Source organism: Perognathus longimembris, chromosome 15 (assembly GCF_023159225.1).
Source record: "Perognathus longimembris pacificus isolate PPM17 chromosome 15, ASM2315922v1, whole genome shotgun sequence".
Classification (NCBI taxonomy): domain Eukaryota; kingdom Metazoa; phylum Chordata; class Mammalia; order Rodentia; family Heteromyidae; genus Perognathus; species Perognathus longimembris.
The window spans coordinates 12398112-12421446 of NC_063175.1; the positions used below are offsets into that span (position 1 = coordinate 12398112).

General features: G+C 37.8%; 1 protein-coding gene across 2 annotated transcripts in view; it reads left to right on the forward strand.

The window, feature by feature from the left end:
* The window catches only part of Magi3 (membrane associated guanylate kinase, WW and PDZ domain containing 3), a 194388-nt gene that overhangs the window by 120672 nt on the left and 50381 nt on the right, over positions 1 to 23335 (forward strand). For both annotated transcript variants that reach the window (XM_048363205.1, XM_048363206.1), the window contains exons 3-6: positions 8713 to 8832; positions 14037 to 14246; positions 16408 to 16582; positions 20130 to 20209. In XM_048363205.1, coding sequence (XP_048219162.1) covers positions 8713 to 8832; positions 14037 to 14246; positions 16408 to 16582; positions 20130 to 20209 — 585 coding nt within the window. The remainder of the gene's footprint in view (positions 1 to 8712; positions 8833 to 14036; positions 14247 to 16407; positions 16583 to 20129; positions 20210 to 23335) is intronic.

Genomic DNA, 23335 nt, shown 5'->3' on the forward strand with positions numbered 1-23335 from the left:
TAAGAAGTTCAACAAACCCCAAGCAGAAGAAAGAAAGACACACCAAGATACAACATAATTTAATTTTTGAAAGCCAATGATTAAGCAAAAAATGTAAAAGACAGACAGAAGATGTATTACATGCAAGGAAGCAGAGGGTTATTAGAGAGTTATACACTGCAGCCATACAAGTCTGTCAAATGCCATCCTTGATGTGTTAGAGGAAAAGATGCCAACCTAGACTTCTGTGTACAACAGATCCTTCAACAACAGAAAAATGAAGACAAAGCATAAGTGAGGGATTTGTCAGCAGCAGAATTACTATGCAAAATATTACTGGAAATTCTTGAAACAGAAGGGAAATGAAAACCGTGCAACAGAAGGAAAAGGAAAATAGACAACTTTATAACCATAGTTTAGTAGTTGTAAGTTCATAATTAGCTTAAAGTGAAGAAAAACCAGGAAGGTAAATAAAAAACATGGACAGTACTTTGAACATGCTGTTTATTCAAACATGCCCCCCAAGAACAGCTGACTACACAATATTCAGTATACATGAAGACTCTTCCCTATGTTTTGCATAGTATACTTACTGAGAAGACTCAGCAAGTATCAGAATATTACATCTTATAAGATATGTTATCTAGGGGCTGGGAATATGGCCTAGTGGCAAGAGTGCCTGCCTCGTATACATGAGGCCCTGGGTTCAATTCCCCAGCACCACATATACAGAAAATGGACAGAAGTGGCGCTGTGGCTCAAGTGGCAGAGTGCTAGCCTTGAGCAAAAAGAAGCCAGGGACAGTGCTCAGGCCCTGAGTCCAAGCCACAGGACTGGCCAAAAAAAAAAAGATATGTTATCTAACCCAACCCTGAGCATGGCCTGGGGGGGCGCCGTCCCAGCTCAGTCTGGGCTGTGGCCCTGGCCGGCCAGCCTGCTTTTTATGGTTGTGGTTCCAGCTCCCAAGTCTGGGCCATGACCCTAGCCAGTCAGTATACTTTTTACTTCCCCAATAAATCCATCTTTTTACTTGAAAAAAAAAAAAGATATGTTATCTGACTAGAATGGAATTGAATTATAGAATCATTAACAAAAAAACTTCTGAAAAATATCCAAGTATTTATAAATTAAATGGCACATTTCTAGGTAACTTCTGTTCAGATAATTTATATTAACGGAGGAAATTACAAAATGCCACACATTAGAATACCTTAAGACCTATCAAACATTATTTAGGGTAATCACTAGAATACTACTGGGACTTGCTGGAAATAGAATAGTAAGTAATATTAGACAAAAACTTTTTGTTTTTGCCAGTCCTGGGACTTGAACTCAGTGCCTGAGCACTGTCCCTGGCTTATTTCTGCTCAAGGCTAGCACTCTGCCACTTGAGCCACGGCGCCACTTATGGCCTTCTCTATGTATGTGGTGCTGAGGAATCAAACCCAGGCTTCAGGTATACAAGGCAAGAACTCTTGCCCCTATGCCATATTCCCACTCCATAAGCAATGTATGTATGTATGTATGTATGTATGTATGTATGTATGTATGTATGTATTTTGCCAGTCCTGGGCCATGGACTCAGGGCCTGAGCACTGTCCCTGGCTTCTTTTTGCTCAAGGCTAGCACTCTGCCACTTGAGCCACAGCGCCACTTCTGGGCATTTTATATATATATGTGGTGCTAGGGAATCAAACCCAGGGTTTCATGTATGCGAGGCAAGCACTCTTGCCTCTAGGCCATATTCCCAGCCCGAGACCAAAATTTTTATGAACCTGAACTTAAGAATATTTTGACAAATCAATATGTAGTAGTTTATAAAAGGATAATCCATTATAACAGGTGTGGTTTGTCCTAGGAATGCAAGGTTGGTATAGCATTAGAAAATTCATAGTATCACTAAGAAGAAAAAATAATCATCTTCTGAATATATGAAGAAATGAAATAGTCAACACTCATCCATGATAGAATCTCTCAGAAAACTAAAAAGTAGTCTGCCATTTATTTCTTAGTGCCTCTTTATCCCATTTTGTTTTCCTGGTAGTGTTACTGGGACATTTCTCTCCTGCCATCTTGCACAGCGTGAAGCTTGACCAGTAGAGGTTACAGTAGGATGCTGGAGAAAGAAAAGCTTCTTTTCCTTGTTTCAGCATGTCTGTTCCTTTGTGCTGTGGTTGCAGAAATATACCCAGCAAGTGTCAGAACACCCTAGTAGTCGATTCCCTTGGGGGCTCACTGATACCCTGGAGAAAGCAGGAGGCTTTCTGAGCGCCACCGGGGTACCCACTGACTTATTAGTAGCTTCCTGCTGGATTCTTTGAACCCACTTCTAGAATATTGTTCTTTAGAGTTGTTTTTCAGTCTTACTTTTAGAAAATTTTAAATCTCACTTAATTTCCTGTAATTAGCAATTCTTCAAATTAAAACTTCCTTGTTCAGGTTACCATGAAATTTCTCTCTTCTGTCAGGATCCCAGCTGTGGTCCTGGGACAGACTCTGCTAGAAGAGGTTGAAATTGGTTTTAGCTGTGTTCTTTGTCTTGACCCCAGGGGTGCTTGTAACTCATGAAAAGCTACAGTGTCACAGTTTAACTATGATGGCATCTGGTTGATAGTGAAGAAGCATCAAATGAAATCAGTGCCATTAGAGCCCAAGTGGCTGCTGTCACTGTCTGTTACAGCAGCCATAGTGCTGTTACCACTGTGTGGCTGCTTCTCCTGAGGGCATCCGGTATTTCCAAAGTGACATGGCAAGATCCTGCCGAATGGCTTGTACCAGCTCATGAGCTCTGTCTGATTCACATATGTCATAACAGAGAACCTTAAAGGGGGAGGGTAGTATTTATTTACTACTGTTATTATTATTTTGCCAGTACTAGAGCTTGAATTCAGGGCCTGGGCCTTGTCCCTGAGCTTCTTTTGCTCAAGGCTAGCACTCTACCACTTGAGCCACTGCTCTACTTCTGGCTTTTTTTGGTAATTTATTGGAGATAAGCGTTTTACAGACTTTCTTGCCCAGGCTAGCTTTGAACCATGAGCATCAGATCTCAGCCTCCAAGTAGCTAGGATGACAGTATGAGCCACAAATATCAAAAGTCATTAAAAAATTGAAAGATAAAGATATTTGAACTTCTCATTCCTAAAACAAAAATTTTAAGTATTTGTCGCATTGACTGCTGGTGTTGAATATTTGGTGACAATGTTCCAGACAGGAAAAAAAAAAGGTCTTTGGTTGACATTGATTGATTTGTTACAAGTATGTCCAAAAACATCTTTGCATTGGACATTAAGTTGTAGATTGTTTCATATATCCTTGTTTTCTTTTATCATAATGACGAAAATACTTTGCTTCTTCTGATTTTTGTTATACTTTGAAATCAGTATTACTTTCACTTCAACTTTTAGATTAGTTCGTGATTTTCTGTTGGAGTGTTCCACGACATTATTTCTATTCTCTTTGCATTTCTTCAGCTGCAGTATTTACAAAGCACTGAAGCACATGGCAGATACTCAAACTGTGGAAAATGCCAGAGGATGTTATCGGATGGTTTTAAATGCCCTGACATTGCAATATCCCTGCAAGGTTGGCAGCATTACACAGAGTTATGTGTTGAAACTGCCAACCCAAGGCCATATTTAGCCTTTGATCACTTGTTAGTTTTTGAGACACAGCTCACAGGACTTGTGTAAAGTATAATATGCTTATAATTGTATTGATGTTGCCTTAAGAAAGCCCTGCTCTTGGCAGATAGGACTGCGCACACACATAAAGGAACAGCTGCTACGAGACAGCAGACTGTAACTACTGTTCTCACACCTGCCTCTGCTCTCTTCCTGAACATAGCAGTCACTACTACAGTTGGTTCCACTTTTCTTTCTTTCTTTTTTTTTTTTTTTTTTTTTTTTTTGGCCAATGCTGGGGCTTGAACTCAGGGCCTGAGCACTGTCCCTCGCTTCTTTTTGTTCAAGGCTAGCACTCTGCCACTTGAGCCACAGCGCCAGCTCTGGCTTTTCCTACATACCTGGTGCTGAGGAATCGAACCTAGGGCTTCATGTATATGAGGCAAGCACTCTACCACTAGGCCACATTCCCAGCCCAATTCCACTTTTCTTTGTTGCCTGATTTTGCTTTCAGTGGCTTCCAGTTCATCCCCTTATTAAATCAGTAACATCTTTACTTGGTCAAATGGTTCAGATTTAATTCTCATAAGGAAATTGCAATGTGTGTTTCTTCATTTTCCCTATTGATTTTTTTTTTGTTTTTTCATAGTACTGAGTTTTTAGCCATAACCATGCACTCTTGTTCAGCCATTGATAGTAATTCAGACTAATACAGGTCCTCCTACCCCTGTGTGATCAGTGTTCTTCTTGCAGTATGACCTATAATATGGTTTCCTCTTAAATTGGGTTTTACATAGTCATTGTATTTTGTAGTAGAGTTTATTTGTATAATATCTCGGCCTTTGCTGTATAACAGACCACCTTAAAACTAGGTGGCTCCATCATGTGTCATTTCTCCTGAGAAATGAGTTAGCGGGGCTCCTCTTCGGATAGAGGGGCCAAGATGGCCTCACACCTGTGTCAGTGCCTTTGTGCAGCTTGTTGGTTGTGGCTCTGATTATTCAGTAGTCTAACCTTAATTTCCTTCCATGGTAGTAGGAACATTTCGGGTGAAGATGGGAATGTAGACTTCTCAACTTGTGCAGCACTATGTTCTCCCAAAAGTTAATCAAAGCTAGTCATGTAGTTCATTCTTAAGGCTCCCAACTCTTAATGAGACAAGGTATGAAAGAAATATCGTACCCTGTTTTCCCATCTATCACAGATAATTTTATCCATTGAGTTTAATTCCTAAAATTCATTCTTGTTTAATATGAAAACTAAAAGCTATTCATTTAGGTTCTCCTAACAATCTACTTGATATATGAGATACATAAACAATTTGAAAATTTTTAAATGTAATGCTAAATAAAGAAGTTATATTTTCCAGCTTCTTCACCTTCTAGTGTAAAACAGATTAAAAAATACTGTAGGAAAGTGTGGAATTTAAAATACAGAGGGAAACAGTACAATCTGCATAGTGTTGGCTTAGCTATTGTTTTCTCAACCCATTACTAATGTGTTATCACCAATCTTTGTGGATTTTTCACATTATGAAATATTAAAAGTAGGAGCAAGCCAGCATCAGTGGCTCATGCCTGTAATCCTAGCTACTCAGGAAGCTGAGATTTTCAGATCTTTGGTTCAAAGCCAGTCCTTGCAGGAAAGTCTATGGGACTCTTTGCTTCAATAAGCTACTCAGAAAAGGCCAGAAGTGGTGCTGTCCAAGATCAACTCAAAATGGATCAAGGACCTCAACATCAGACCTGAATCCTTGAAACTACTGAAGGACAGAGTAGGAAAGACACTAGAACTTATAGGCACAGGAAGGAACTTCCTGAATAGAGTCCCAGGGACACAACAAATAGGGGAAAGACTCGACAAATGGGACTACTACAAATTAAAAAGTTTCTGCACAGCTAAGGACATAGCCACCAAAATAGAAAGACAGCCAACGATATGGGAAAGGATCTTAACCAGCACAGCAGCAGACAAAGGCCTGATATCGGTCATCTACAGAGAACTCAAAAAACTAAGCCCCTCCAAGCCCAATAAACCTATTAGGAAATGGGCAAAAGAGCTAAAGAGAGACTTCACAAGAGAAGATATAAAAATGGCAAAGAAACACATGAGGAAATGCTCAACATCCCTGCTAGTAAAGGAAATGCAAATAAAAACAACCCTGAGATACCACCTCACCCCAGTTAGAATGGCCTATACTCTGAACTCAGGAAACAACAAATGCTGGAGGGGATGCGGGGAAAGAGGAACCCTTCTCCATTGTTGGTGGGAGTGCAAATTAGTACAACCACTTTGGAGAACAGTATGGAGGTTTCTCAAAAAGCTCAATATAGACCTACCCTATGACCCAGCCATACCACTCCTAGGCATCTATCCTAAACAGCAAGTCCCAAGATATCAAAAAGACATTTGTACTTCCATGTTTATCGCGGCACAATTCACAATAGCCAAAATATGGAAACAACCCAGATGCCCCTCCACAGACGAATGGATCCAAAAAATATGGTACCTATACACAATGGAATACTACATAGCGATTAGGAATGGTGAAATATTGTTATTCGCAGGGAAATGGTCAGAACTCAAACAAATAATGTTGAGCGAGACAAGCCTAGAACACAGAAATCAAAGGGGCATGATTTCCCTGATATATGACTGTTAACAAAGGGAGATGGAGAGACAGTAGAGACTAAGTCTGTGAACACTGTATATGTGCTTGATACATTGTATATTGCATATGTGTCTACCTGACCTAGACAAGGGATGGAAAAACAGGTTGTAAGCTATCACAAGAAATGTACACACTGCCCTACTACGTAACTGCACCCTCTTTGCACAACACCTTGTAAAAAAATTTATGTTCAATTAATAAAAATAAAAAAAGAAGTGGTGCTGTGGCTCAAGTGGTAGAACAATAGCCTTGAGCAAAAGAAGCTCAGACAACGCCTAGGCCCTAGTTCAAGGCCCAGAACCACCACCACCACCACCACCAACAACAACAACAACAAAAACCAAAAGCAAATGCAAGTTTCTGGTGAATAAATTTGTAATAACATGCAAAGCATTGTGCTATTACATCAGTTTAAATTTAAATTTTCACGTAATCTGTCCATTACAATCCTTGCAGTATACTAAACCACATAGACATGGTTCTTGCATGTTGCTACGCCCTAGATGAGGTTATCAAGGCTCTATGTAGCAACTTTGTAAGCCAAGACTTGAGGGATGAGTCACATTGGGAAAGGAAGTATAAGTCCTGTAGTGAAAGGAGAAAGGACTTACTTGCCTACTGGAGGTAAGTGAGAGCTGAGTGCCGGAACATGAAAGGAATTGACAAACAGTCTCTGATGGGTAGAGTGGGAAAGAAGTGAGGCAGCTGGCGTGCTGTACAGGTAATGATGTCTTACTCTAGCATCTGGATTCATGGAATATCCTAGAGGAGCTAACAGGTTTTATTTTTGTTTTTGCTCAAATTATTGCTTTAAAAAAGTCACCAGCTACAATTTGGTGACATGTGTAGCCAGGAAAAGCAAGGATATCCTTGCTAGAGATCCAACACCAAAGGTCATAGATGACGTGAATTAGGTGATTGTGGGAAACAAGAGAAGCATCCAGAAGTATTTAAGAGGAGTAAGCAAATGGTTTTGGTTACTGGATGTTAGAGTAGAGGGAGGCACTGAGATGACTGACTTTCAGACCAAGGTCTAAGTGGAGAGACAGGTTTGGTCTTGTGTATTTTAGACTAAAATCCTGGATCTCCTTTTGTGCTGCAGAGTATTTGAAATGACATGTCAAATATCAATTCATAAAAGTGATTGAGGGCTAGGAATGTGGCTGAGTGGTAGAGTGCTTGCCTAGCATGCATGAAGCCCTGGATTCAATTCCTCAATACCACATAAACAAAAAGCCAGAAGTGGTTAAGCTCCAGGACTGGCAAAAAAAAAAAAAAAAAATCCTCAGTACCACATACACAGAAAAAGCCAGAAGTGGCACTGTGGCACAAGGACAGTGTCCAGGCCTTGAGTTCAAGACCCAAGACTGGCCAAAAAAAGAGAAAAGATTGAGTCTCATTTAGAACAATCCAGTCAAATGTCACAATGCTACATTGAATTTGTATGTTGAATCTGAAACAAAATTTTACTTTAGCATGAATTCCATCTTAGTATAGAAATGTCTGTATCTACAGTGATTTCTATAAAAGTTTACTTACTATTAGTTGTTTGAAATTACTTGAAGAGAATAATGACTAAGAAGCAGTATGTGAATGCCTATCTTAATTCTTTTTATTCATTAGTCTAAAAATAATGTCATAGTCAATATTTGTTCATGTGTTAAAGCTTACTGAACATAAACATTGTTTCTCTTTTTTGTAATCTTTGGCAACTCTAGTAAACACAAAGTTTATACTTTTGTTAGGAAAGGAAAAAATATATGCAGGGCAATTACTTAGACACCACATTTAAGCCATATTTAATTTATTTGCCAAGTATATAGTCTAGTATAGTGGAGTGGAGAATAAAGTCTGTTATTGTGCATTTATCTCTCCTTCTTGCTGTTAAGTAATGATAATTTATGTTTTTAAAGAGCCAACTTTTTTTTTTTTTGCCAGTCCTGGGGCTTGAACTCAGGGCCTGAGCACTGTCCCTGGCTTCTTTTGTTCAAGGCTAGCACTCTGCCACTTGAGCCACAATGCCATTTCTAGCTTTTTCTATGTATGTGGTACCGAGGAATTGAGCCCAGGGCTTCATTTATGTGAGGCAAGCACTCTACCACTAGGCCATACTCTCCGAGTCCCAAGAATCAACTTTTATTTGTTGGGAAATTAAGCCTTTTAGGCACCAAAATTATCTTAGGGTTCTGATAGTTTTAAATTTCATGGCTCGTTTATTAAGGTATATTTGTTCATTTTACATTTATAGTACTACTTTCACTGAATAATGTTATATTAAAATTAATATAATATTAATCTTTTAATCCTCATTCTGACAGTTAGGATATAATTCATTAACTGACTCTCCACAAACCTGATTTTCTATTATTTTGAATCTTTTGTAATTTAAAAAGCCTTTTAAAATGTGTATGTATTTTTTTTCTTTTTTCTTCTTTTCCATAGGCACTACAAGGGCCCCCAGGGATGGGGAAGTCCCGGGGGTGGACTATAATTTCATTTCTGTTGACCAGTTCAAAGCACTGGAGGAGAGTGGAGCGTTGTTAGAGAGTGGAACGTATGATGGTATGTCCCCAATGACCACCCGAGTGACTGCTGTTATTTCAGAGGGAATTCAAACAATAAAACACCATTTCAAAAAGTTCTTAAAAAACCTTTCTTGGATTTTAGGGGATTTGTCATTTCAAGTCATGCTTGACTAGTTTATGTATTTCGTGGAAATTTTTGTTATCTGAACTCAACAAGTTTTTGTGAATGGCTCTTTTGGTTATGATTGAGAACCCAGAATCTTTACACAGTGAAGATGGGACAGCAAAAGCAGGATAATTGGTTTTCCTTTTGTATCTGTTTACCCACTTGATTCAGGAAAGTACAAATTCAAGATCATATTTCAACTTTTAGATGATCCTGTGTTAGATAGCAATTATTCTTATCTAACCTGATTTTAACTGGCCAAGCTGTACCCTTCCCCTTCATGGCTTTATCAGTCTGTTACAGTTGCCTGCCTCACAACTCTGTGATTGGGGTGGGCGGGGGGGGCTGTCTATCTCCTACTCAATGTAATCATCAGTTCCTAAACACGATGTTTATTAAATATCTGGTTTTGAAAGCACTGTATCCACACATGCATTTGTGTTCTATCCCATATAATTCCCCATGATTTCTCTCAAGCAAAGGCACCTTCCTTCTTTCCTCATGTTCCACTTCAGTCAGTTACATCATCCCTTTATTTGCAGAGATGTTCACAATGCCCTTCTTTTCATTCTTCTCACCTCATGGCAGGTCCCTGGCTGAGTCTGGACTGCTGTCATGAATGTCCTCTGCTTAGTTCTTCCCTCTGTGAAGTCCACCCTTCCCTTCGCTATCATTGGTCTTCAAGAGCAGCTCTGACCACATCCTTCTCCTGGTCAGCATTCAGTCCTGACCTAGGCCTTCTAAGTTTGTTTTAACTTCTGTTTCTGGGCTTAGCTCCCATGACTCATTCATTTATTTATTAGGACCTGCTAGCACTATGTGGCACCATATGAGGTAGAGACCCTGACTGAGGTGCTGCTTCCCCAATGAATCTTGTCTTAGTGGGGAAGGCAATCACAAAACAAATTAGGCTGAGATGTTAGGACAAAACAAAGCAAGAGATTTGAAGAAAATAAAAGGAATATCTTGTTTAGATAAGATGGCCAATGAAGACTTCCCAGAAGAATGTGTAGCTACCTACTTGTTTTCACTTTATGCAAGTAGCCTCCCTTTTATGAACTAGGCCATTCTGAAGTGTTTAGTATGTATAATTTCTTCACATGTGTTCTCACAGAATGTGTGTTGTGTATTGTGTACATATTTATTATTTACATCTGACCTATGTTCTGTATAATTTAGTTTTTCATTTATTACTGTGTATTCTTTATTCCTTTGACTTACTATATACTATATATGCAATCGATTTCACTTGATTCCTGAATTGTAGTCTGCAGTATGAATACGTTGCATTTTGCTTTACCCTGTAGTGACAATCTTACCTCTACCTCCTCATTACCATTTTTGCAGAATTGCAAAAGAACAGAATTGTTGGCTTGAAAAGGATGTATACATGCTAGTCAGATAAGTTGGATCACTCTGCAGTCTTCTTCCCCCACCCCTGCTGTGGCCTCAATACCTTGGAATTACCCAGTTTCATAGTTTTGCCAACCCTGTGGTTGTAGAAATGATATCTCATTTTAATTTTAGTTTCTCTGGTAGTCAGAGAATTTGAACATCTTGTCATGTCTTTAGAACTTAATGAAAATTGCACATTTATTTGTTTTCTCTTTTTCTTTGAAAGTGAGATCTTAATCACTGTCTGATATATGGAGGTTCCTTAGTTAGAGATTAATCTCTTACTGGGTATAGATAATTTTTTCTCATTCTGTCACCTGTTAACCTTATCCCACATTTCTTCATCAAACAGAATTACTTATTTTTATATATGTGTAATTTCTATCCTTGCAGTGACTATGTATAGCAATTTTCCATTTCAGGAAAAGTTAAACCTCTTAGAATTAGATGATAATGACTCAGTATTCACAGCAAAATGTGTTTCCTAGGAATACTATGAGTATCTTTAGATGGACAGACTTTTTTTTTCTTCATGGAACATAAGATTCCTTGATCATTTATAAGGTGTTGTTGTTGTTGTTGTTTTCTGCCAGTCCTGAGGCTTGAACTCAGCACCTAAGCACTGTCCCTGGCTTCTTTTTGCTCAAGGCTAGCACTCTACCTCTTGAGCTACAGCGCCACTTCCGGCTTTTTCTGTTTATGTGGTGCTGAGGAATCAAACCCAGGGCTTCATGCATGCTAGGCAAGCATTCTACCACTAAGGCACATTCCTGGCCCATATATACGTTTTTTATATATCGATTTTATCACTTTTTTATTAATATGTGTGCTTTGAAAGTTTTACTTACACATTCTCCTGATTTTGAGTCATAAGGATTTTGCCAACATTTTCTTTCATGACGCATAAGGACTTGGTATATGACAGAGTGGCCTCTTATTGTGTGCTGTATGATTGGCTAAAAGGAAATGCAGTGTAAACAGTTATGCATTGTTTTCCACTCATCAGATTGGCAAAAAATAGGCATTTGATAATTGCAAGAAATAGAACCTCCCATATACTTCTGGCATGGGTTTTATAAAATGGCGCAATGCCTTCTCTAGAGAACTCATTGCTTGTGTTCTTGTGTCAGCTGGCACCAGAATAATCATTACAGAACTATTTGACATGGAAACAGCATGGAAACAACTCTCTCAGTAGAGAATAGATACAAGACACCATAATTAATATTTCCTAAAAATGGGCTGTTATGAGCCAGTGTGGTGGTACACATCTGCATTCCCAGTAGTTGGTTGGTGGAGACATGAGGATCCTGAGCTTTAGGCTAGCCTAGTCTACATTGACATGTTAAAGGCCAGTTTGAACTACATAATGAGACCATGTCAAAAACCAAGGGCTGGGGATATAGCTCTGTGGTAGGCTAACAAATGCAAGGCTCTGGGTTTGATCCTTAGCACTTAAAAAAAAAAGAATGAAGTATGAATTATTATGAGGAGGCCTTAGAAATATAAACAGAAGGTTGCAGAGGAATCTGTATAATATTCTACTTAGAAAAAGTGTGAAACATGAAGATACTGTTAAGCTTTTGTTCCCTCTGTGAAACAGTTACATGTATGGATACATTTACTTACATATACATTCTAGAGAGTACAGTATTTGGCAGAGAGACACAGGTCCATTTTAGGACAGCTTACAGGGGAAGTATGAAGGATGGGTCAAGAAGTGAAGGGCTTAATTGTACATGTGACCATATGCAGGCATGTCCTTAAAGAGAAAATTTCAAGATTTGGCAATAATTAATATCTGGAAGATATGTTATAAAGAAATAATGCATATACTCATATAAGAAAACATATAAGTAAAATAGAAATTTTATATAACTGATAGCATTATCCAATGCTGTATATGTTTGAAACATTTGATAGTTTTGTTGTAAAAATGAAAGGGTTTTCGGAGAAGAAAAAGAAAAGCCCAAAAGTAGTTCTTAAGTTATTAAACCCTTTTTCTGTTCATTATAATTAGGGTTCACAAATCTTAGGTATTTGTTCCTGTATCTGAAATCTTGATATTTACAACAATTCAAGGAACAAAATTTATAAATGATGCTAGCTTTTCTCTCCTCCCCCTTTCTTTTCCCCTTTCTACCTCTCCCCCATCCTCTTCTATTAACCTCTTTTTCTTTTTCTTCTTTCTGGTGATGGTAGTATGGTAGAACAAACCTGGGCCTCAAATACAAGCAAGCATATATGTGTGTGTCTGTGTGTGTGTGTGCGTGGACACGCATGTGCATGCACGTGCATCTGTGCATGTATGTGTTTTTAATCTAAGTCCAATAATTACCTTTTTCTGTTTTTAACAAGTTGGAAACCAAAGTGTATTCTGAAGACATAAAATCTGTGCTGTGACTATGGATAGCAATTTTCCATTTAGGGAAAAGTTAAACCTCTTAGAATTAGATGCTGAAGACTCCGCATTCACAGCAAAATGTGTTTCCTAGAGATACTATGAGTATCCTTCAATGGATGGACTTTCCTTTCTTCGTGGAATATAAGATTCCTTGATCATATGGTTGTTGGGCCTAAAACAGGAACATTTTCTTCCAAACCTCTGTTTAGAATATTTCTGTGCCCTTTGCCTCTTGTTTTGTCTTGAATATTTTCAAGATAATTACTCATAGACTTCCAAAACATCAATCTTAATGCTTTCTCACTTAAATATTCCTTGTTTAGGTAAGCTATTTAATTTCTAAATCTCTATCAGTGTTATGGGACCAGCACAGAATATCTATCTAGGAAAAAAAATCATCCATTTTCATCTATTCCTTTATGTAAAAGAACATCTTAATGTCTTCTTACTGCCAAACCATTTGGTTAGAAAGTGTGGCTATTTTTTTTTTTTACAAACAACAACAAAAATCACCAGGGATATTTTACTTCCTATTTATCTTTGTATGGTGTTAGCCATAATTATTGACGAAGGTGCAAGAAACTGTGACTGTAGCCAGCCAGACCTGTGGAGAATACAAGTAGAGAAAGTGTTTAGTGGTTTTCATTCTTCTGTGGAAAATTTATTTGTCCTGTTAAAATTGCTGATCCTCAAAGCATTTTAAGTATTTACCACTTTTATGAAAGTAAGCCAATATTGAATTAGGTTAATAATGGCTCTATTTGTTCAGTGTATCGCCTGTTAATATAGTTACAATGCTCAAAAAAAACCTCTAAATTACAGAGACAGCCTACATTTTTAGTTAAACTAATTTAGCTTTATTCTTTGCCCACACATTTCCTTCCTTAACCAAAATAGTTCATTGTTAGGACCAAATGATTTGTGGTAGTTTTATCCTTCCTCTACGTTTTATATCAACTAATTCTACATGAAGCATATTAAATTCACAAATTAGGCCCTAATTAAGAACTCATGTACACAGTAAGCCCATAGGAGTAAATAATCTGTATATAGTCCCAGCCTTAGTACATATGTTAGGTAATGTAGGACAAGATCACGGGGTCTTTACTGTTTCTACTTCTTTCGTTCTTCTAGGGTGTACTGTGGCCTCCTTCTGGCCAGTGGTAGATACTAAAAAACCTTTGGTGTGAGAAAAACAGCAAGACACATACTAGGCAGTACTGTTGGGCCTGAGCTCAGCAATAGTGTTTTCACTGGCTCCTCACTGTCTACCTAGGAAACTTCTATGGAACTCCCAAGCCTCCAGCAGAGCCCAGCCCTTTCCAGCCAGACCCTGTTGATCAGGTTCTCTTTGATAATGACTTTGACACTGAATCCCAAAGGAAACGAACTACATCTGTCAGCAAGATGGAAAGAATGGACAGCTCTCTACCTGAAGAGGAAGAAGATGAAGATAAAGAAGCTGTTAATGGCAGTGGAACCACAGGTTTGTAAATAAATGGACAACTTCTGGGTTCTGTGGTAACTCTGCTGTTACATTGAGTTGGATTTGTTAAACCTTTTCCAGAAGTATATAGAGAACAAGTAATGGGATCCAGCGTGATGTTGGTTTTGTGTTTTTTTTTTTTTTGGTTGTTGTTTTTTGCCAGTCTTGGGGCTTGAACTCAGGGCTTAGGTGCTATCCCTGAGCTTCTTTTGCTCATGACTAGTGCTGTACCACCTGTGCCAGTTCCAGCTTTTTCGGAGTAGTTAATTAGAGATAAGAGTTTCTTGGACACTTCTGCGTGGGCTGGCTTCAAACTGTGATCCTCAGATCTCAGCCTCTTGAGTAGTTAGGATGACAGGCATGAGCTATTGGTACCCAGCAATTCTGAATGTTTTTTAAAAAGCTCTGTATGAAGCAATCTCTCTGTAGACCACTTTGTAAGCCAGTGAGAAAAAAATTTCAATATAATTATTTGCTACTCAGTATATTTATGTATATTACACTGATAGTGCTTTTCAAATAGCATTTTCTGTACATTTATATTGCACCAATTATTCGGAGGGTCAATGGCATTTCCTCCTGTATTATTTAACTATATTGTCTGAATTCATCAAAATTAAATTCCAGGAATTAAAATACTTAGCTCAGACAATACTATGCCCCATCCCATGCCCCATTTAGAATTTACCCAATTTTGGTAAGTCAATAATAAGCTATCAGTAATAAAAATAAGACAATATGCCATTACTTTGTTGCCCTAAAATATTTGAGAGTCTTCTCTGATGCGGGGATATGGAAATCTTATTGGTCTAAATTTATTTTACAGTATAAACACAAAATATGTTTTATAAAACATCTACTCTTCTGCCAGAATACATAGAATTTGGAAATATATCAGTAAAAATTACCAGAAAGGTTACTAGTAATATTTTTCATATAGATTCTGGATCCAAATATGACTCCCATATTTTTTGTTTAGTTTGACTCCCATAATTTTCATTAGATATAAAGCCAGGGGTGAAGAATATTCTTTTGAATATCCTGAAAAATTTAGTGGCTGCGTAAGAGATTCTTCTGTGTATATGTGATGGGGAAGGAGGTTGTTTTCTCTTGGAGGTTGTGGGGCTTGAACTCAGGGCCTGGGATCTGTCTCTGTGCTCAAAGCTAGAGTTTTACCACTTGAGCCACAGCTCTACTTCCAGCCTTTTCTGTTTATGTGGTACTGAGGAATCAAACCCAGGGCTTCATGAATGCTAGGCAGGCACTCTACCACGAAGCTACATTCCCAGCCATCTTATATGTGTTACGGACAGAATAAGCAGGATACTACAGACTCAAAAACCAACCTTATTTATGTGTTATTTCTTATGATATTTTCATTTGAAATTTTAGTATGTATACTTTATAGAGGCTGGGGGTTTTGCTTGTTTTGTTCATTATTATATCCCTTGAAACAAAAGCAGTGACTTGACATATAGTAAGAAATATAAATGTATTGGCCAAGCACTGTGAGCCATACCTATAATCCTAGCTACTCAGGAGTCAGAGATGAGGAAGATGTGGTTTGAGGCCGGTTCAGACAAAAAAACTAGTAAGGCTCCATATTAGTTAATAAGCTGGGATGGGCAGTGCACATTTGTCATCTGGGCCATGAGAAGGAATAGGTAAACATCACAGTTCAGATCCAGCCTAGACAAAAATGCAAAAACCTATTTAAAAAATACCTTAAAGGAAAAAGGGCTGGAGGGGTCATGGATTAACTGAAGTAACTCCTTAACAAGTGTAAGGCCCTGAGTGTATGTGTGTGTACGTACGTGTGTGTGCAGATAGATAAATAAATACATCATGGTCTCATCTCCATATTATTTTCTCAAAACACAATCATCTTTTTTGTCATCAGTTGTTAAAATGTACTATGTAGCCTGGTACTGGTAGCTCAGGCTTTTATTCCTAGCTGCTCAGGAGGCTGAGATCTGAGAATGATGTGTATTTCTCACTTCAAAATGTATAGAACAATGTGGACATGTAGAAAAGAGAAGTAAAATTTCAGCATATTATTGCTGATATTGTGTACACATGTATGTTTGGCGTTTTGTTAGAAACCAAGAGGGTTATTTGATTAAATGTAACTTTTATACTGTTCTATTTTGTCGAATGGCAGAGAACAAAGAGAGACATTCTGAGTCATCAGACTGGATGAAGACTGTTCCAAGTTACAACCAAACAAATAGCTCCATGGACTTTAGAAATTATATGACTAGAGACGAGAACCTGGAGCCATTGCCTCCAAACTGGGAGATGGCCTACACAGACACAGGAATGATCTACTTCATTGAGTAAGCCAACCCCTGCCTCTCTTCTCATGTACCCTGCCACCATGGGCATTGTCTGAAATGTTGTTAACTTCATCTTAAATGTGAGCCTGTTTGACAGAACTCTTGTTTCTTTTCTTTTCTTTGAAAATATTTTTCATACATATAGTAGTTGATCCTTAATCTGATCAGCTTCCTGGATAACATTTTATTGTTTGACTTGGATGAACAGAGTAGTGTATTTTGCCTCTGGTTTTACAGAAGGAAGATTGACAATAGATTCATCATTAATGGTGAAAAAAATGAAAGAAAAACAGGATTTTTTTCTTATTTTTTTTCAGCTTTTAGAAAGATTATCCATGAGCATTTCGAGAATTATCATCTGGGGATGGGGCATATTATTGTCTGAGCTAAGTATTTTAATTCCTGGAATTTAATTTTGATGAATTCAGACAATATAGTTAAATGACACAGGAGGAAATGCCATTGACCCTCCGAGTAATTGGTGCAATATAAATGTACAGAAAATGCTATTTTTTGAAAAGCACTATCAGTGTAATAAACATAAATATACTGAGTAGCAAATAATTATATTGATATAAAATTGAATGCTTCTGCATCAGAGAATAATAATATGCACATCTTTTATTTTATTTTTGTCAGTTGTAGGACTTGAACTCAAGGCCTGGGTACACTGTCCCTGAGCCTCCTTAAGTCACAGCACCGCTTCCAGTTTGTGAGTGGTTAATGGGAGATAGGAGTCTCATGGGGATTTTCTGCCCTGGCTGGCTTCAAATGTTGATCCTCAGATCTCAGCCTCCTGGATAGCTAGGCTTAGGGTGTGAGCCACTGGCGCCCAGGGAATCTCATGCTGCTGTAATGCTCATCTTTAAAACAATTTGATCACCAGTAGATATTAATGTAGTGAACTTACAGAATATAATAAATAATAGTGAAAATATTGAGGTCTGAGAAGTACACTCAAACAACATCTGCTTGGAAGTTAATTTAGAGTAGAAGTCTTAATCTGTTCCTCCAGTAGTTTTCAACCCTTATTTTTCTTATCTTCCTTCACCTAGTAGTTTCTAGTGTTCAGAGATGTCAATTTTGACTACATGGTATTCTTTTTACCATATGTAGCAGTACATTCTCAAGTCTCTGTCTAAATAAACATTAATGACCTGGATCACACAGATACAACCAGATGTGCTCTTCAGTGGATAGCTTAAAGGTTTTCAAGGACAATTCAGAAGTAAATTAGAACTAAGCTCTGAAAATAGGTATAGAGTCACTAGAAATGATTAACGTATCTATAGAAACAGACTATGAAACATTAAATCTTTGGTACTAGAGACCTGAAACCATATAACTCCTAGAAGAGAACAGAATAGAGAAAGCTTCATGACATTGGCTATGGCAAGGACATCTGGATATTACACTAAAGAACAGAGGCAACTAAAGCAAAAGCAGACAAATGAAACTACAGAAACTCTAACACTTTCTGCATGGCAAAGGAAGCAACCAGCAGTGTAAAAAGTCTACAGATAGGAGAAAATATTTGCAAACTGTATAGGTGTTTGCATCCAGAAGACAGTTGAATATTTACTGCTAGATAAAGTTGTTTTGTTTGCTATCAGTCATGTGATTGGTCTGTGTTACACTAACATGGTGGCTCTGGGTTGACTGTTGCTGTTAAAATATGCAGCTGCAATAAAAGTTATATTGATATAGGGCAAAATGTTATTATGTTGTAAGAATAGGCACTCCTTTGCCTTGGGAAATACTGGGTAAAAAATTCTAGCAGACTCCTACACCTTCTCATTTAAAAATATAAACATTGGAATTTGGTTTACCAAGATATTTACATGGGGATATCTATTTATGACTTATTTTAGTCCTAATTTCTTTTATTTTGCTAAGACAGACTGAACTGGTTTGTGTTTTAAGGAGATTTTCCATCTGACAGGGATAGCACAGACTTTCTAAAAGCAGTCTTAGTTTTTCCTATAGAGATTGACCATTATTGAGCATACGATAAAATATGTCTCTACCATGGTCTACCACCTAGTATCATGCCTGGCAGTGGCTCTGTAAGTATTTAACTCATGGGTTGGAAGAAAGTATAGTGGATGACTAATTTCTGAAACCATTGGCCCATTTCCTAAGAGTGGATAAGGTACGGATTAGCAAGTTAGGACATGTTAATAAATATGTGAATGGTAACTTATGCACATTGTTTTACTCATAGTTCTTAAAAAATAAATTTACATTTTCTGCTTCCCTGTATATTTTCTTTAATGATGTTCTCTTTTCTACTATGCCCATATTTCAGAGACTAACACTGTGTGTCTGCTCACAGTGTGATAGACTTGTTCCACATTTCACCCATTGTATGGTGACCTGTGTGGAAGCTGACACTGCCTGCCATGAGACAGGGCACGTACTGTTCTCCAAAAGCTTTTGGAGTGATGGCAAGATCTTTCTGTTCCGCCATTTTCTGTGTGGCCCATACTGATGATAATGTAGAATGGAACTTAATCATGTCCATGGTTTTCACTTGCATGTTACAGAAACAGCCAGTTTATAAGTCTTGTTTATATTTTAATGTGTTTTATCTTAAATAGTATCTGTGAGGGCAGAAATTTTCTTTTGTTTTTGTGGGAATTTTTGCCAGTCATGGGCCTTGAACTCTGGGCCCTGTCTCTAAGTTCCTTTTGCTCAAGGATTGCACTCTTCCACTTGAGCTAAAGCACCACTTCCAGCTTTTTCTGATTAATTGGAAGAGTTTTGGGGACTTTCCTGCCGAGGATGGCTTCCAACCATGATCCTCAGATTCCAGCCTCCTGAGCAGCTAGGATTACAGACATGAGCCACTGGTGCCAGGCTGGAGGCAAAAGTTTTGTCTGACCATTTGTGTCCATATTCCCAGCCCTCAACATAATACCCACATACCATAGATACTCAAGAAATAATGGAGCTTTTTTGAAGGGCAAGTGGAAAAAAAATAAACCAGCATGCAAGTAAGATTTTCAGTGCAACTTTGCCACTTCGTAATATACAGTATGAGGCTCTGTGTGTGCCCTGCAAAATGTCTTTGACTACTTAAGTAAATTATGCCTTTGCATGTTACTCTCTCTTTAAAGTCTTCATTCTCAAATTTGTGCCTTAATTAATTAAGGCACAAATTAGCTTTCCTCTACAGAAGTTTTGAGAACAGAGAGTTATTGAATTTGAGACATATACACATGGGGCCTATGGGAATAAATGTGTCAATATCACTTTTAATCTGCTTTTGAAAAACTTTTTTGGGGCTGGGAATGTGGCTTAGTGGTAGAGTGCTTGCCTAGCATGCATGAAGCCCTGGATTCAATTCCTCAGTACCACATAAACAGAAAAAGCCAAAAGTGGCGCTGGGGCTCAAGTGGTACAGTGATAGTCTTGACCAATAAAAGCTCATTTACAGCGCCCAGGCCTTGAGGTCAAGGCCAAGAAGTGGCAAAAAGCAAAACAAAAAACCCAAACTTTTCTTCCTCTTCATTCTTTCTTTCTAATTGAGATCTTTATTCTACAGCCACAACACCAAAACAACCACCTGGCTGGATCCTCGTCTCTGTAAGAAAGCCAAAGCCCCTGAAGACTGTGAAGATGGAGGTAGAGATTCAGAGTCTTTCGTACCATTCCTCTCCTCTTTAGTCTTTCTTGCTCTACTTGCTTAGATAATGCATTTTCCAAATTGTAAAGTGCTGAAGGACTTGAGTTGTGGGTAGACATCTTGACCAACTGACTGGGAATTATGTCAGTGAGGATTACTTTGTGAGAAGTTTTATCCCCTCTGAGAGGATTATGGTTCTGTAAGCATAGAATTTTCCTATCCAAAATGGTTTGATGTGTCTTGATCTTGAAAATAGGGTATAATTAAATAGAATTTCCAAGTATTTGTTCAAGATGGTTACAATCTCTAGTTCTTCTAGGAACAAAGAATTGAAAAAAGAATTGTTTAAGCAGGGCACCAGTGGCTCACGCCTGTAATCTTGGCTACTCAGGAGGCCGAGATCTGAGGATTGTGGATCAAAGTCAGCCTGGGAAGGAAAGTCTTTAAGACTCTTATCTTTAGTAACCACCAAAAAGCTAGGAATGGACCTGTAGCTCAAGTAGTAGAGCACTAGCATTGAGCACAAAGGCAAAAAGCTTAGAGACAATGCCCAGGTCCTGAATTCAAGTCACAGGACCAGAAACAAAGAAAAAAAAGTTTATTCATAATGTCATTAAAAAAAAATTAAAATCCTCAGAACAAATCTATTGAAATATGTACGTCCCCTACACCCAAAACTATAAAACATCAATTAAATTAATGATAACCTAAAAATAATTGATGAAATTGTATTAAGTTCACGAATCAAATATCACCGTTTTGGTAATTGCATCCTTTCCATATGAATTGATACATCGATTCTGTACAGTTACAATCAAAATTTTAATGGCCTATTTTAAAGACATTAACAAACTTATTATCAGGAAATACAAAGGCTCTAATCAGCCAAACAACTTACACACACACACACACACACACACACACACACACACACACACACACACGAGTTGAAGAATAGCCTACCAGATTAGAAGACATTCCATAATGCTACAGTAATCAGCATAGTCTGGTACTGGCATAAAGACAAATAGGTCAGTGTGGCAGAAGAGTCCAGATAGACACACACATTTGTATTCAACATGACTTATATCCTAGGTGACAGATCAGTTGAATGTGGAAACAAAGTGTCTTTTACAGCTGGTTCTGGGACAAGTTGGTATTCATATGGTTTGAAAGGTGAATCTGGGGCCTGTAAACATAGCTTGGTAGTTTGTTTGGAGAGTGCTTACCTAGCACGCACAGGCTCTGTGTTTGATCCCAAGCACTTCTCTCCCCCATTAGAAAAAATGAGAAGGATCTGGGAACTTCATCAAGGAAGAAAAGGTGCGGGCTAGGAATATGGCCCAGTGGTAAAGTGCTCACCTCCTATTCATGGAGCCCTGAGTTAATTCCTCAGCACCACATATATAGAAAAAAGCCGGTAATGGCACTGTGGCTCAAATGGTAGAGTGCTAGTCTTGAGCAAAAAGAAGCCAGGGATAGTGCTCAGGCCCTGAGTTCAAGCCCCAGGACTGGCAAAAACAAAAACAACAACAAAAAACAACAACCAAAAAACAAAAAGAAAAGGTGTGTATATAAGTCATCACTACAATGAGATGTTGTCTAAACCCATTGGAAGGACTAAAGTCAAATATACAGATAGCACCAAAGATTTGGTGTTATTTAGGGCAATTAGAACTTTATTGCTGGTAGGGATATAAAATTAGGTGACTATTTAAGAAAAATGAGAAGATAGTATCTCCCAAAAGACTTTCACAAGCGAAGAATGACCATGGCAGCCTTAGCCATGATAGCACAAACCTTAGCCATCCAAATATTCATGAACAGAATGGATAAACAATTTGTGCAGTGAAATACTACCCAAAAATGAAAAGGAAAAACAAAACAGTTTTGTAACACTCAAGAACACTGAAGAATCTATGAAACATTGAATGCAAAAAGCCAAATACAAAAGCATAGGAACTTGATTATGCATTTTGCAAAGTCTGAGAATCAGCTAAATTTATCTGTGGTGATAGAAATTAGAAAATGAGGGGAGACAGCTGGGGAGAACTAAAGTGATTCGCTGCATGACGGATTTTCCTTCCTTTTGTTTGGGGTGGCTGTTATACAGGCATATGTAATTTCCTAGACCCATTTTATGTAACTGAATAAGCAGTTAAATTGATTCTTTTCTTCCTTGAAAGAGAACTTAGGATGAGCATTTAATTATATTATATGTAAACTATACCTTAAGAAATATTTTAAAATTATTTTTATAATGCATCTCCTCGGTCTGTAAGATACCAAAAGCAAGTTCCACCTGATGATAATGTTAGCCATCGTAATCCTGTTGAGGATATACAAATGCTGTGGAGTTTGGCTTTCTAAATTCTACATAGGATTTCATTCTTTTTTTAAAAAAATAATTACTTATTTATTGTCATAGTGATGTACAGAGGGGTTACAGTTTCATACGTAAGGCAGTGGGTACATTTCTTGTACAATTTGTTACCTCCTCCCTCATTTTCCTCCCTCCCCCCTCCCCTTTAGGATTTCATTCTTACAGAATATGTCTTGTTTTGCTGTTCTCTGTTTCTTAACCAATTGTTTCAATTCTCTGCCTTTCCCTGATTTGTGGAAGATATTCTCATAGTTTTAATAATCATTTTGCTATAGCTAACTACCTTACAAAAAACTCTAGTATTTTTCTCTCTTCTGAGCTATATTTATGTGTTTTCTCTTGCTTTTGAAACTTTTTAATTATCATACTGTACTTTATATTGAAACTAACTCTGACGTCTTTCTCCTAGTAGTACCTTGGTCCCTCTTTTTGTCATATATAACCATTCTCATAATCGTTGGGACAAAAACCTGTCATCATGTTTGCTTTTTCTTCTCTTCTTGCTCTAGTCCCTATAGAATTTTCAAGCCTGGTTCTTTTTCCTTATTTTTGCTAATGTGTAATTATTCAAAATTTCCAACATACAGAAATACTGAGAATTTTATTACATATAGATATAGATAGATGTCTATAAAGATACGGATAAATGTCCATTGCTGAGTTAATACCATTAACATTTTGCCACATTTCCTTTTTGTTTTGTTTTGTAGAGCTGCGAATCAAATCTAGGGCCTCACACATG